The sequence below is a fragment of the Poromitra crassiceps genome (genome assembly GCF_964638095.1).
Source record: "Poromitra crassiceps genome assembly, chromosome: 15".
Taxonomy (NCBI): domain Eukaryota; kingdom Metazoa; phylum Chordata; class Actinopteri; order Beryciformes; family Melamphaidae; genus Poromitra; species Poromitra crassiceps.
The window spans coordinates 2,466,713-2,482,300 of record NC_139634.1 but is presented as its reverse complement, the minus strand read 5'-3'; the positions used below and the strand labels follow the sequence as shown (position 1 = coordinate 2,482,300).

Genomic DNA, 15,588 nt, shown 5'->3' with positions numbered 1-15,588 from the left:
GACCTTGACCTTTGATTACCAAAATGTAATCCATTCATCCTTGCGCCCAAGTCGACATTTGAGCCAAATTGGCAGAAATTCCATCAAGCCGTTCTTGAGATATCGCTTTAACGAACTTGGGAATGGCATTCGTGAGGTCACAGTGACCTTGACCTTTGACCACGAAAATCTAATCAGTTCATCCTTGAGTCCAAGTCGATGTTTGAGGCAAGTTTGATTAAATTCCGTCAAGGCATTTCTGATATGTTGCGCTAACAAGCTTGAAAATGGTGTTCGAGAGGTCACAGTGACCTTGGCCTTTGACCACCAAAATGTAATCAGTTCATCCTTGAGTCCAAGTCGATGTTTGAGGCAAGTTTGATTAAATTCCGTCAAGGCATTCCTGAGATATCGCGTTAAAAAGCTTGAAAATGGCGTTCGAGAGGTCAGTGACCTTGACCTTTGACCACCAAAATCTAATCAGATCATCCTTGAGTCTAAGTCGATGTGTGAGGCAAATTTAATGAAATTCCGTCAAGGTATTCGTGAGAGATCGCGTTAACAAGCTGGAAAATGGCGTTTGAGACCAAAATCTAATCAGATCATCCTTGAGTCTAATGCCTACCCCACACTACAGGATAATTTGCAAGATTATGGCCAAGATTCCCCCCTCCCGATTTTCTCGGGGGTGCTCCCGATTTGAAGCGCGTCGGGCAGATAATCTTCCCAAATGATCCTGTAGTGTGTGGGGTTCAAAGATTCACAATCGGGAAGACTGCCTCTTCCCGATTGTGAATCGGCCATATCTAACATGTTAGATATTTACAACCCGACAGGCGATTGCATCTTGAGCAGAGAGCCAGTAGTAGCTGCGTTTCCATTAGTTTTTCGCAAAATAATCTGGTCCGCGTCCACCCGCAGCCCCGCACAGAAACAAAGAACGAGGAAATTGTCATCAAAAAATAAGATTTGTTTAGAAAACGAAATGACACAAATGTATTATTATTATTATTATTATTATTATTATCATTATTAGGCTACTACTACTACACCCGGTGCGCACACTGAATAGGCATTTTAAAAGTTAACGTCGAGCCCTGCTTCCAATGTGAATCTTCGGCATAATCTTCTAGTGTGTGGGGTTGCGTTTGAACAGACGCGATTGTGTGTGTGTCCCAAGATTGAAATGTTAAAAAATCGGCTCTCTCTGTCCTGTAGTGTGTGGGCTCTCAAGATTTTTATAATCTTCAAGGATTTGAAAATCCTGTAGTGTGGGGTAGGCATAAGTCGATGTTTGAGGCAAATTTTATGAAATTCCGTCAAGGCGTTCCTCAGATATCGCGTTAACAAACATCGTACGGACGTACGTACATACGTACGGACGTACGTACATACGTACAGACGTACAACCCGGATCCATAATGCCTACAGAAACACATTCTGAGACACGTTCAATCTACAGATTAACCTGTACCTCAGATTTCTCAGGAGCGCCTGGAAAGTGGCCACCCCCGCCTTACAGAACAGCTCACTAGCACTGCTCCACCTGGGCTTTTTCAGCAAGATGCACATGCAATCATTATAGGCAACCTGAAGTTTATGCATGCTTGCCTTCTTAAACTTTGCCCACAGGGGGGCAGTATAGATAGGGGTACAGTAAGCCCTAAAGAGTGTGATCTTTACATCATCAGAACAGGAGTGGAATTTCCTGACCAACATGTTAGCCTGAATGTATAACACACGCCGCTGTCTATACATATCATCATCATCACCCATATGGTCAGTGATGAAGTGGCCCAGATATTTGGTTTTGTCACAGACACATACAGCATGCTCAGACAAAAGAAAGACAGATACATCCGACAGCCGCTGTCCCGGCAGCCGCTGTCCCGGCTCTACAGGTCGTCGCCCCACCTTCTGCCGCCGCCCCGGCTCTACATTTCGACGCCGCGGCTAAACAGGACGACGCCACGCCTCCTGCAGCAGCTGTCCTGGCTCTACAGGTCGACGCCGCGGCTCAACTGGTCGACGCTCCACCAAACGACGACGACTTCATCTTCTCCCCTCCCCTCCTCTCTTCCACCCCCCCTTTCTCCTCCACCCCCCCTTCCCCACTCTTTCCCCCTCCCCTCCACTCTCCCACCTCCCTCTTCTCGCCCCCCACCGCAGCTCAACGGCCTGATGACCCGGCGGAGAGCGACGCCCCCCCAGGTGTTTCCTTGGACCCGGCGGGGAGCGACGCCCCCCCAGCTGTTTCCTTGGAGACCTCATTCCCCCCCCCCTCCACTCCTCCACCTCCCTCTCATCGCCCTCCTCCCTTTCCCCCTCCCTCCACCTACTGCCATTCTCAGCTGGCATGAACAAGCTGATTGAGGAGGTTAATGTTAGTCTAGCTAGCCCGCTCCGCACCTCCAACAAACTGTTTGAGCGGGCTGACGCTGGACTAGCTGGCCTGCAGTGCACCCCTCCGCCTGGCCTAAAACAACTGGCTAATCAGCCTCAGCCCTCTCCATCTGTCATGAACACACTGGCTGAACAGACTCCTGGCCTAAAAGAACTGGCTAATCAGCCCTCTCCATCTGTCATGAACACACTGGCTGAACAGACTCACGCCAGAATAGCCAGCGCCCCCTGCTCCTCCCCACCCTCAACACCTCCTCCTCCTCGCCCCCCCCCCCCCCCCCATCCCAAAGACCCCCTCGCTTAAATGAGCTGGCTAATCAGCCCTCTCCATCCATGAACACACTGGCTAAACAGACTCATGCCAGCATAGCCAGCACCCCCTGCTCCTCTCCACCCCAAAGACCCCCTCGCTCCTCCCCACCCCCAAGACCTCCTTGTTCCGACCCCCCACCCTCAAAACCACCTCCCCCTCCCACCCGCTCACCTTTCCCTCAATCTCCCTGCCCGCCCCAAAGGGGAAAACTGAAAAAATCATTTCCGGCCCCAAAAACAAGGTCACAGAGCATCATGAAACGATCAAATGTCTAGCTATCCCCACCCTGATTAGCTACAGAACAAACAAAGATTATCTCTCAGCACGTCCTGTTCCAGGACCAAGCCTAGTATCTGTTCTCCAGGGACACTCTGAAAAGCATTTACAAAATCAACCCAGCAATGCAAGTATCAAGGCTGCACTGCTAAATATTAGGTCACTTGTAAGCAAGTCGCTTCTAATAAACAATCTGATTACGAGTCATAAACTGGACCTCATGTTCCTCACAGAGACCTGGCTTGATCTAAACAACAGGGAATATGTTCTTAATGAGTCAGCCCCACCTAACTTTAACTACATTGACGCCCCCAGAGTCGGTAAGAAGGGGAGAGGAGTAGCTATTATTTTCTCTGATGTTTTTCAATGTAAGCAGGTATCGTTTGGCGACTTTTCATCGTTTGAATATCTGGCCGCTGTTCTGAAGTGCTCTCCCTCTATTTTACTACTGATTATATACAGACCACCTAAGTACTCTAGTAGTTTTTTTGATGAATTTTCAGAACTCCTTTCTATAATCTCCATAGAACACGACTGTTTAACTATTGCAGGAGATTTTAATATTCATATTGACAACCCCAATGATAATAATGCCAAAGAATTGAATAACCTCCTTGACACTTTTGACCTGTTACAACATGTCTCTGGGCCCACTCACAATCGAGGCCATACCCTAGACTTATTTATCACCAAGGGCTTTGAGTCATCGTTTCTTTCAGCTAGTGATGTTGCTCTGTCCGACCATCTCTGTATCTTTCTTGAACTCAAGATCACCCCTATCGCTCTTACTCGGTCAAAAACCATCAAAAAGCGTCACATCAACGAGAGCACTAGCACACGGTTCATGGAGGCTTTCTCGCTGGCCCCTTCCCTCTCCTCAGCCTCTGTCAATGATCTCCTAGATAACTTCAATTCTAAAACCCTAAAGGCTATTGATGCTGTAGCTCCCATTAGATCTAAACTAATCTCCGGTAAGAAAAAAGCACCATGGAGAAACGCTCCCTCTGTAAATAACAAAAAAAGAGATTGTAGGAAAGCCGAGCGCAAATGGCGGAAAACTAAACTTCACATCGATTATGACATCTATAAAAATAGTCTTCACTCCTACAACCAGGAACTAAAAAATTCCAGAAAATTCTTCTTCTCCGACATTATCAGCAAAAACACCAATGACGCTCGCACTCTTTTTGCCACTGTTGACAGGCTGACAAACCCCCCCCCCCACAAATTGCCCCTGATCTTCTATCCAATGTCAAATGCAATGAATTTGCGACCTTCTTTAGGGATAAAATTATAAATATCAGACTAACTATTTCCACATCAAGAACAAATGTGGCTCCGCCGCACCCACAGAATAGGTGCTTAATTAACATGACTCAGTTCAATGTCATTGACCACAAGAAACTAGAAGAAACGATACGAGGCCTTAAATCCTCATCATGTTGCCTAGACACCCTGCCAACAAGCTTTCTAAAAAATGTCTACAGTTGCCTGGCGACCGACATACTGAAGATAATTAATACCTCTCTTCTTACAGGCATTTTTCCAAAATCTCTAAAAACTGCAGTTGTTAAGCCCTTGCTAAAGAAGCGTAGCCTCGACCCCTCTATAATCAGCAATTACAGACCAATATCAAATCTTCCCTTTATTAGCAAAATACTCGAAAAAACTGTCTACCAACAACTCAATACCTTTCTATCCTCCAATGATCTCCTAGATCCCTTCCAATCAGGCTTCCGACCCCATCATAGCCCCGAAACTGCGCTTATCAGAGTTATAAATGACATCCGAATGAACACTGATTCAGGTAAAATCTCAATCTTAATGTTACTAGACCTCAGCGCTGCCTTTGATACGGTTGACCACGAAATTCTATTGGACAGACTGGAAAACTGGGTCGGGCTTTCCGGCACGGTCCTAGAGTGGTTCAGATCTTATCTGCAAGACAGGAACTACTTTGTCTCCATTGGCAACTACACATCTGACCAAACCAAAATGACATGTGGGGTACCCCAAGGATCAATTTTAGGTCCTGTCCTGTTTAACCTTTATATGCTCTCTCTGGGCCTAATTATGCAAAAAAACAAAATAGCTTATCATAGCTATGCAGATGACACCCAACTCTACATAGCCCTCTCATCGGATGACTATGCCCCCATAGAGACACTGTGTCAGTGCCTTGCGCAAATTAATGATTGGATGTGCCAGAATTTTCTCCAACTTAATAAAGACAAAACAGAGATAATTGTCTTCGGCAAAAAAGAAGATAGGCTCAAAGTTACTGCTCACCTCGAATCCCTATCTTTGAAGCCAAAGGACCAGGTAAAAAATCTTGGCATTATTATTGACTCTGATCTAAATTTCAACTCCCACATCAAGCTTATAAGAAAATCTGCCTTCTATCATCTAAAAAATATAGCAAGGATTAGAGGCTATATGTCCAAACAAGATCTTGAAAAACTAATTCATGCTTTCATTTCTAGCAGGCTAGACTACTGCAACAGTCTTTTCAATGGTCTTCCCAAAAAAGCTATTAAACAACTACAGCTCATTCAGAATGCGGCTGCTAGAGTTCTAACAAGAACCAAGAAAGCTGAACACATTACACCAGTTCTCAAATCCCTGCATTGGCTGCCAGTAAATCTTAGAATAGACTTTAAAATTCTGCTAATAGTTTACAAATCTCTCAACGGGTCAGGCCCACACTACATCTCTGAAATGCTTCTACACTATGAACCATCCAGATCCCTGAGATCTTCAGGCACTGGTCTACTAATTGTCCCGAGGACCAAATCAAAACATGGTGAAGCCGCGTTCTCCCACTATGCCTCTCATAACTGGAACAAACTCCCTGAACACATTAGATCTGCCCCTACTCTGCCTATTTTTAAATCCAAGCTAAAGACCTTTATGTTTACTCTTGCTTTTAACTGCTACTAAACTACTGCCTCTCTCGGCCTGTAATTTTAAAAAAAGATTCCTGTACATTTCCAACAAATGGACTGTACATGTAATAATAATACTGAAGAATGCCTTGTAACTTATTTAAAACAGAAATAATGTTTCATGTTTGTTAATTTGAGTATATATTTTAACTAAAACTGTCGGCTGTGTTTTTTATGTTTTTTATATGTGCATTGCTTTGCTGCTTGTTTTTTCGATAATTTTTTTGTAAAGCACCTTGAATTGCCTTGTGTATGAAAGGTGCTATATAAATAAAATTTGACTTGACTTGACTTGACTAGATATTGCGTTAACAAGCTTGAAAATGGCGTTTGAGAGGTCACAGTGACCTTGACCTTTGACCACCAAAATCTAATCAGATCATCCTTGAGTCTAAGTCGATGTTTGAGGCAAATTTTATGAAATTCCGTCAAGGCGTTCCTCAGATATCACGTTAACAAACATCGTACGGACGTACCGGTACGTACATACGTACGGACGTACAATCCGGATCCATAATGCCTCCTGCCTGGCTATCGCCGGCGGAGACATAATAAAAGTGTTCCAGGTTACTGGACAGAGCTTTTTTGTGCAAATACAATGAATAAAAATTTTAATAAAATCCAATAGCCTATATCCCACAGCTATCATGCATTTACTTTTCCAAAAGAAAACAGGTACAACAGAACATCAAAATGGACAAGGAGTTTATAGTCTGGCTCCAGACCAGTCTTCTTGAGTAGAAGGGGAAATGAGTTTATGAGTTACAGTAACGATCTTCAGTCTGAATATCAGGCGGAGTTTACACACAGTCCGAAATTTCGTATGCGTTTGTAAAACTATGACAACTGTCTCAGATGAATGATGTAAGGTTATAGTGGCAACACTGACCAATTGTGATTTGAGCTAGCTATTTAACATACAGGTGTGTTGTTGCGGCACTCTGTAATGCGTCATCGGTAGGGCTGGCACGGATCAGAAAACCCACGGATCGGATCGCGTGACGGATTTTGAGCCACGGATCACAGATTTTTCGGATCAGCAAAAAAACAAAAATAGCCTATATCAGATTTTTTCTCTCAAAATTTGATTTTCGATTTGATTTTTTAATACTATTATACTTCTCTAACCATTTGTTGCCCTGCACAGCTCAAAAAATATTTTTTCTCATGACACAATTTATGCTTTTACTCTGAAGGCAGAACAACCCAACTTCCTGTTTTAGGTGGCACTGCGCCTAACTTCCTGGCTGTTGCTTGCTAACGTAGTCACAGTACAGACCAGACCGGGTGAGTCTGGAAACATAATGTTGATGCTACGTTAAGCTACTCGGTGGCCCCACGTGTTGTTTTGTTGTTATGTGTCCAAGGCAACATTTCACCGGTGATAATGTGTTCGTGAAACGTGTGCGCGTGTGTGTGTTGTGGCTCTCATTATCTTGTGCAGCCCGCAACACGCTGCTCGCATTCCTGTGCTTTTTCAGAGGTGTTGAAATAAGTTTGTTGTGATGCTGTCTTTAGTAGCCACTAGCCACAGCCTTCAGAGAGACTTTACAGCGGCGACAAGGGATGAGGAAGCTCACTTGTGCTTGCCATGATGATGCCTGCCTGCCTGTCTGTGTCTGGCTGCGCTGCAGGCGTTCTCATACACTAACATTAAATGTTAAATGAAACGAAGGGGAGGGAGGGGGGGTCCGCGGACCATTGACGTTCCGAACCGTGGGGGCTGATCCGCCAGCCCTAGTCATCGGTAACGTTAGATAGGTCCCGCCGCTTACATTGACCAGCCAATCGGGTGTCCCGGACAGTATCTGTCCTGAATAAACGCCAGTGATGGGCTTGGGTCCAGACCCACATGAAGAGTGATGACAACTGCGATTCATATTATCATATATCCATTCACCAGGGCCAGGTAAATGTAGCAAAAGAAGCAAGACTGGTCACTGGGGGGGTCTGTGTCCACATCCAGGTCAAAACTATGGCCAATAAATATGGCCAATATCAGTACAATTAAAATACAGTGATTATCAGAGATGCACAAGTATTTTTTGGGAAATCCATTCAGGTCTCAAATATTTGATGGTTGTAATGTAATGAGTGTTTTAACATCTGCTAACATGTTTGCTAAGTGCTAACCGTCCGTACGAGCTAATGTTAACTCATTGAGTGCCAATGACGTCGAACGACGTCAATTCAAATAGTAACATAGAGTGCCAATGACGTCTAAAGACGGCAAATGCGTTTTTTGACGGTGGGACGTGGATCAAAGCCTGATGCATCTCCTCTAAAAGTATGGGGGATTTTGAAGGTGTAGAACATACATGGGCAAACTACGGCCCGCGGGCGCCACCTGTGTGGCGCCTGGAATTGAAAAAAAAAAAAAAAAAAATTTACACAGTGCACCTGAACGCAACATGCAAGATACCCGCTGAATAAGTGTCCAAATGTTCATGTCATTCTGGCCAATACTCCACTTCTGTTATAGCATTTCAGTCTGGAATATGGAATATCTTTCAATAATCTTTATGACTAAAAGGCTACTACATTGAATTAGAAATTTAAATAATTAACTCATTGGTTTTGGATTTATTTTGCTTCAAGACTGCATTTTTGTTTCGTGTGACCCTCAACACAGGCTTTGAGAATCCCGGGCCACTTACTGATACTTATGCTTAAATTAACACACTCATATTCTGATTTATTTCAAGAAAAACATTTTGGCTAGTGGAAATTCTAATTGGCTGGTAACTTTAAAATCTAGCAGCCATATTGGCAGGTGGTCAAAAAAGTTAATTTCAAGCCCTGAGAGCAGGTGGTGACATAGGAGTGAGTGAGAAAAGGATGAAATATTGGTGGTTAACACTGAATAATGACATCACAACTGTTAATTTAAAATGAGTTATTCCTCTAAACGTGGCTTCAAATGCACCAAATGTTTCACGCTGGTGCCGTTCGGCCCTCAGCAAAACCTGGTAGCGAGGACATTTTTTGTGGCCCTCTCTATCATCAAAGTTACCCATCCATGGGTTACGGCATGACAATATTTGTTCGTCCCCCGGCAACAATCTGGGTTTCTCATGTGGCCCCCCATGAAAAATAATTGCCCACCCCTGGTGTAGAAGCTATTTTACGGACCCATTAGGTGGCGACAGTGCTCTCCGGATTAGAGAAAGATGAGAAAAAAGAGTAGAAGAAGCCGTGTGGGGAAACGGAAATGCTGTAACGTTAGCTGTGCTTGTGAACAGCAGCCAATCTGCTGCCACAATTGAGCCCCTCCGTCTCCGCTGCGATAGCCCATCCACATGATTAGTTGCCAGAAAAGGAGCACGACACCAGTGTCTTTCTGAAAAGCCAAATCATTCTCAGTTGGAAGCGCTGGGAGCCGGCGAACAAAAACGGCGGAACGATGTGAAAATAGAGCTGGGTGTAGCGCACTTTGAAACGTGCAGAGCAAACGTGCAGCAGAGAGCCACCAGAGACACTCCCACGTTTGCAGTTGAGGGGGGTGGGGCACGCAGGGCACCATACAACACGTACCGACCCAGACAGCAGGCTCGATGGACAGATTGGCAAAACACAAGCTAGAATATCTGATGCCCACCAGCAGTAAATCAAGACCAGCAAGAAGGCCAGCGCTGCTGGTTGCAGCTAAAAAATATTATTTTGCCATCAAAATTCCTTTGTTTTCGCTCTTTTATTGAAGGAAATTATTTTTGAGGTGTCACTACATCAGAAAATATTAACTTCAGAGTCAGTGATGTGCTTGAAATGCTTCATTTCACAAAAGGCTCATTATCTCTGCTTCTAATTTGAAACGTCTGTTTTTGCTGAAATCAACCTATCTTCTCCGGCTGATAACTAAAGAACGGAAAATGATATCAATAAACTTTTTTTTGCTGATGATAGAAGAGAGTCTCATCGTTCTTTGGGCATGTTCGGTATTTACATAGTAATATCACACAATATTCTGTGGGCCTCGAGAAATCACTGAAAACGCTCTGAAAGGGCTGGCACTGGGAGCATCCGTTTTCCAAAAGTGGCTGGCACTCAATGAGTTAATTTTCACATTACCATGATAGGCTGACCTGTCAGGTGCCTGATAAAGTTTGATGTGGTCAATCCAGCATCCTTTATTTTGACATTGCATTTAGCGATTATTGTTGTTGTTGTTTGGGCCTTGTGTGAAGTTATTATAGCCAAAGGTTGTGACAAATTCTACAACAGCTGCAGGTGTGCTGTTCACCATTGTGTAACATCAGAGTTGATGCACCATTACTGCATGCAATATGATTCTGAGCAATTTAGTTATAATCACTTGATGAACAAAACTTTAGTCAAAATATGAGACAGTGTTATGTGGTTCATTTGAATTTCAATGACTTTTTAAGGACCTGGTAAAAAGAAATGCTATTTTCAAGGCATTCCAGTACTTGCTTATTTTTCTCAAAGTCCAAGCACTTCAAGGACCTTGTATGAACTAGGGATGGGCATTTCTAGCAAAAACACTATTCGAAATTCGCTGGCCAAAGTCGACTTTTAATCGAAATTCGGAAAGAAAAAAAAAATGTAAAAAAAAAAAAAAAATTGTGAGTGAAATGTTGCATTGTCTCCCCTGATTCTAAGTATAGTTGAATCGCTTGGTTTGAGCAAGTAAAACAATTTTTATAAGCATTTTAAGCAAGGTTTATGGAAAAATGAATGGCGGATGAAATCCCATGAAGAGGGAGAGGTTGCTTATAAAAATTGTTTTACTTGCTCAAACCAAGCGATTCGACTATACTTAGAATCAATGCAACATTTCACTCACCAAAAAAAAAAAAAAAAAAAAATCAATAAACGATTATTCTAAAATTCAAAATTCGATGCCCATCCCTAGTATGAACCCTGAATACAAGTGCCATTTAGGTCACATTCCTTGGGATTGACATTTTATACCAAATATCGATGTAGTTCAGATCGAGATTGAGAAAATGTGACTCAATGGCACTTATGGCTGTTCACACGATTTAGAAAACATCGCATCTGTGGCATGTGAGGGGAAAAGCTGCAGAGTGAAGGTAGCCTCACAGAATGCCAGGAGCAAAAATAGAGTATCAAGAATAGAATAAAATAGAATAAACAGGGATGCAAACACATGTATGAGGTGATAAAATAGAGAGATACAGGGGGGATGGGGGTATGGCACACTTCACCATCGCACTAGGGCTGAAACGATTCCTCGAGTAACTCGAGTAATTCGATTACAAATAATGATCGAGGCAAAAATTATTTGAATCAACACGTCATTTAGACTGTTTCGCACGGACGCTTATTGGTGTGGCACAACACACTTTAAGTGGAGAAAGAAAGATAAAATAGTGAAGAAACTGTCTAAGGTTTGGGATCTTTTCAAGCTGAAAAAGAAGGAAAACTCCATGAAGTGTATCCGTACTCGTCTACCTACCAGAGCAGAAGACATCATTAAATGGAGTGGACCCAAGACAAGGTAACTAACGTTAAATTAACGTAAATCTATGACAGCTAATCAAAATTAAGGCTAGTTGTAAGGCTGGCTACTATATTCTCAAATACACTACTGCCGCATGCGCTGGGACGCGTCATCAGTGATGTTATCTGGGGTCGTTAGGTGTTTCGGGTCTGTCAACATCATACACCCTCGCCCAGTAGACCCAGCCGAGGCCAATTAAGACCCCGACTCGCGTCCCAGAAGCCGCTCACGGATCAGCCTTACTACTCTGTCTGCAACGTTGCCCGCGGGAGGGGTAAGTGAGAGCGCCCAATCCGCTGCAATAGAGCTAGTGCTACGCCGCAGTATTGGCCCTTCGGTGCATGGAGGATCTAGGCTCTGTGGGATTACTCCCGGCCGTGCTCCTCCTTCGTCTCACCAGACCCTCCCGTGGCAAAGGCAATCCAGAGGCTGAGAGGATGCCTCAAGGATGCCTCAAGAGGGCCTGTGCGCTGCACGTCATTTACCTGCGTCGAGCACCTCGCTCTAGCCTGGAGGACCCCAGGCCGCGCCGATCTTTGCGCAGATTTTCAGGAGGCTAATCCGTAGCGTTTATGGATTTCTCCCTCACGAGAGAGCCAAGATGGGGTGCTAATCCCATCCCGTACCGGTTGCCGTCTCTCCGGCCGTCAACTGTCTCTCCAGCTCGTCACCAAACTATACTTGGTTGTCACCTAGTCTTTCCTAAGTGTCACTGGCCAGAGGCAAGCCAGAATTCTATATTCTCAAATACTTGATCAATGCGACGGCTACTTGATGCAGCTTTTTGTGAGGATAAATAGAACTCCCAACTCACCTGACGTTAGCGGCTAACGTTAGCTCAATATAATCAGCTGACAATTAGCAGTGAAGGCTAGGCATGGTTATTTCCAATAACGTTACATGACGCAGTATAATTCTCTCTCTCACACAAACACACGCAAAAGAAAGCCAAGAAAGCAAAATAATAGCAATTGGAGCTGCATCGATTCATTTTAGCTTGATTACAGTGAGAATAGTCAGCCGGTCTAGGGTGTATTAATGTATATTAGCCAGTTGTATATCAGGGTATATGCAGCAATCCTGAGGTTAAATTCAAGACTTTTTCAAGACCCTTCCAATGAATTTCAAGACCCCATCGCCACTTCGAGCTGTGACCGATTACATCAGCGACACACCTTTAACTAACACTTACTATACATTTTGAGCTTGAGACTGCAAAACTAAACTACCGGTATGTTAGTTTGCCATAACTTCTATGTATCAATACAACAGAATTCAGATAGGCCGGGAAGGAATCAAGCTCAAGAGAATAAATTGAGTCACTAACCCAAAGGCAAGGTTTATTTAAACTTAAAAATATATATAAAGTATATTTATAACAATAACATGCTCGCTCACTCACTCACTCACACATGCACACAACAGTGTTTCCCTGAGGATCAATCTGGTGCACTCTGAGAGCTACCCCCAGGTATTTTCACATGATCAAATCTGGCCCCCATTCAAAAAGGTTTGGACACCCTTGCCATACACAGTCTCATATCACAATATTGATATAAAATCGATATATTGCCCACCCGTAATATTGAGTGCCAGAATCAACCTCCAAATGATGCAATTTGCAGAAAAAGATTAGATTTCATTGATTATCAATCACTGCTTTCAACGTCTTTCTGATATAAATGTTTTATTTTTACAACCAGATCACCCTATTGTTTTATTTTTACAACCAGATCACCCTATTAAATAAACAGCGTCATGACTCAATAACGTTACTTGGCAGAGGGTCGCTCGTACTGAGCACATGTCCTCGTCAAACTGTGTGAAAAATGTTTGCTGTCACAAAATAAAAATCGTTTGACGACTTATTTGAGGGAGTGTAATTATGTTATCGATCACATTTGCTACCTGTTGCTCTTTGAAGTTGCGATGTTTGTCTGCGTTTGGTCAGCTCCCTTTGCCAGTTCGCCTCCGCACTTTTAAACATTGTTTACAGACAGGCTATGTAGTGTCCATCCCTGTCAGCAACATAACGTAAGCAAAATAACATATTTCGCTCTCTAGACCTGGCAAGACCGCATGCGCTCACAGCAGCCATGTTTGTTGTGTTGAAGCAAGTGCACTGAGTGAAGGAGAGGAGGGGGGACGCCCGCGACACACCCACATGGACACACTGTCACATGCATGTAACGTTACATTATTTATTTTAAAAGCACGCAAATTATTTTTAACTCGGCGTAAATGAACGTTATGAAAACACATCTATTCACATCGAACAAATAACACATTTAAAGGGTCTTGAATTTGAAATCCACCTAAGACTTTTCAAGGGTCTTGATTTTCCCTAAATTGAATTCCCAACTTTCAAGACTTTTCAAGACCCCGTGAATACCCTGTATGAACTTACAGTATCATTAGGCCTAGTAATAAGTATCAATAATAATAATAATTTCCATTTCTTTTGCAGTAGATCACAGCGTTGTATGGACATCTCCGTGAGCGATAGAATTATAGATCCCAATGAGAGTTGGATTTCATTTCGCAAGACCCCCCCTATTTTCTTCTGACTGGCTAGTACTAGATTAGCCTGTCACCCATTACACCCAACCCCCATCGAAAACATCTCTTCGGATCTGGATGAATCACAGAATTCACCCAAATTGACATGAAAAAAGGGGATTGTGCCGAAATGCGACATGTTTGCATTAGGGATGGGCATTTGAAGAAAGGTCCATAATCGGGAAAATTAACGATCAATTAATTAATTTATCTACAAAATTCTTAATGATCAATTATCAATCATCAATTAATTGTGCCCCTCCCTAGTTTGCATCCCTGAACTCAACTGAATATAATATATTGGAGGAAGCAACAACCGGGACAGCAGGGGGAATTGAACAAGTACAATTGGGGAGAGAATAGGGGAGAAAAACAAGAAAAAGAAAAAATAGAATAGAATAGAATAGAATAGAATAGAATAGAGCATGGTGGTTGTGAATAGCTGTAGACTACCTGAATATGTGACAGAGGACTTCATGTGAAAGTTCGTTGATGTAGTCTTTGGGTTCGTTGTGCCTCAAGACCAGCTCCCCCCCACTGCTGCCCCCTACAGGCTGGAGTTTAGTGGCCTTTCTCCTCGGACCCATGGCTTCCAAGTCGAGAGTCAAGCTTCTACACACGTCCTGCGTACGGTGCGGCAGGGGGCACGAACACACGTCCTCCCTCCTCCTGCACACGGTGCGGCCGGGGGCTCGATCACTCACACATCAACCTTGATTCTGAGCACAACACTAAAGAGACAGAAAGAAAGAGTTAACGCTAAGACAAAGCGAAAATGGATGAAAATAAGACAGCAAGGTGACATCAGTCTACAGCGACTTGTAGCTCAGCTGATAGGAGTCAAACACACATGCGTTTCACGAACGCAGCAACGTTATGATCGCACGGTGACAAGTTGTGTTTAGAACACGTTATCACAACAAAACAGCATGTGGGACCACCTACAGCAGTGATACTCAACTGGCGGGCCGCGGGCCACATGCAGCCCACGGGCGCCCCCTGTGTGGCCCGCGATGGAATTGCTTTTCGATTCGATTCGATTGGATTTTTTTTTTTTTTTTTTTACAGTGCACCTGAACGCAACATGCAAGATACCCGCTGAATAAGTGTCCAAATGTTCATGTCATTCTGGCCAATACTCCACTTCTGTTACAGCATTTCAGTCTGGAATATGGAATATCTTTCAATAATCTATGATTTAGCTGCTAAATTGTCAATTACCGCCGTCTGCTCGCTACCCAGGCACTTATGTATGTACTTAACCTAACTAACTATCCGGTGTGCACAACATTGTCAGACTAAACTCCGGCTGACACCCCAAAAACCTACAATCCGCTACAGACAAATGTATATTGATTGTTTATTAACTGGCCCCTGGCCTTCTATCATTTCACGAAATCATCCGAATTGAAGAGTGGCGTCTGGTAATACATTTTACATAGGCCTACCTCTGTATAATCAAGAACCATTAAATTAATGTGATGTTTTAATTGTCTGGGTAGACGTGACCTTTTCTAAGTTGAAAGTTTTTTGTTTTTTTTACGGTGTCACCGGTAACACCGGTGTTGTCACGTGTTTATTACCCGGTGGGGAAATGTCCATACCGTGGCATCCCTACCCTGGACCCT

The 15,588-nt window shown here is 43.5% G+C and overlaps 1 protein-coding gene across 1 annotated transcript in view; it reads right to left on the bottom strand.

Annotated features, from left to right (window-relative positions):
• The window catches only part of fbxo38 (F-box protein 38), a gene marked incomplete at its 5' end in the record, with an annotated part of 165,926 nt that extends 151,379 nt beyond the window's left edge, over positions 1 to 14,547 (bottom strand). The window contains one exon of the mRNA XM_083652523.1: positions 14,414 to 14,547. Coding sequence (XP_083508649.1) covers positions 14,414 to 14,547 — 134 coding nt within the window. The remainder of the gene's footprint in view (positions 1 to 14,413) is intronic.
• Positions 14,548 to 15,588: the final 1,041 nt, after the last annotated feature.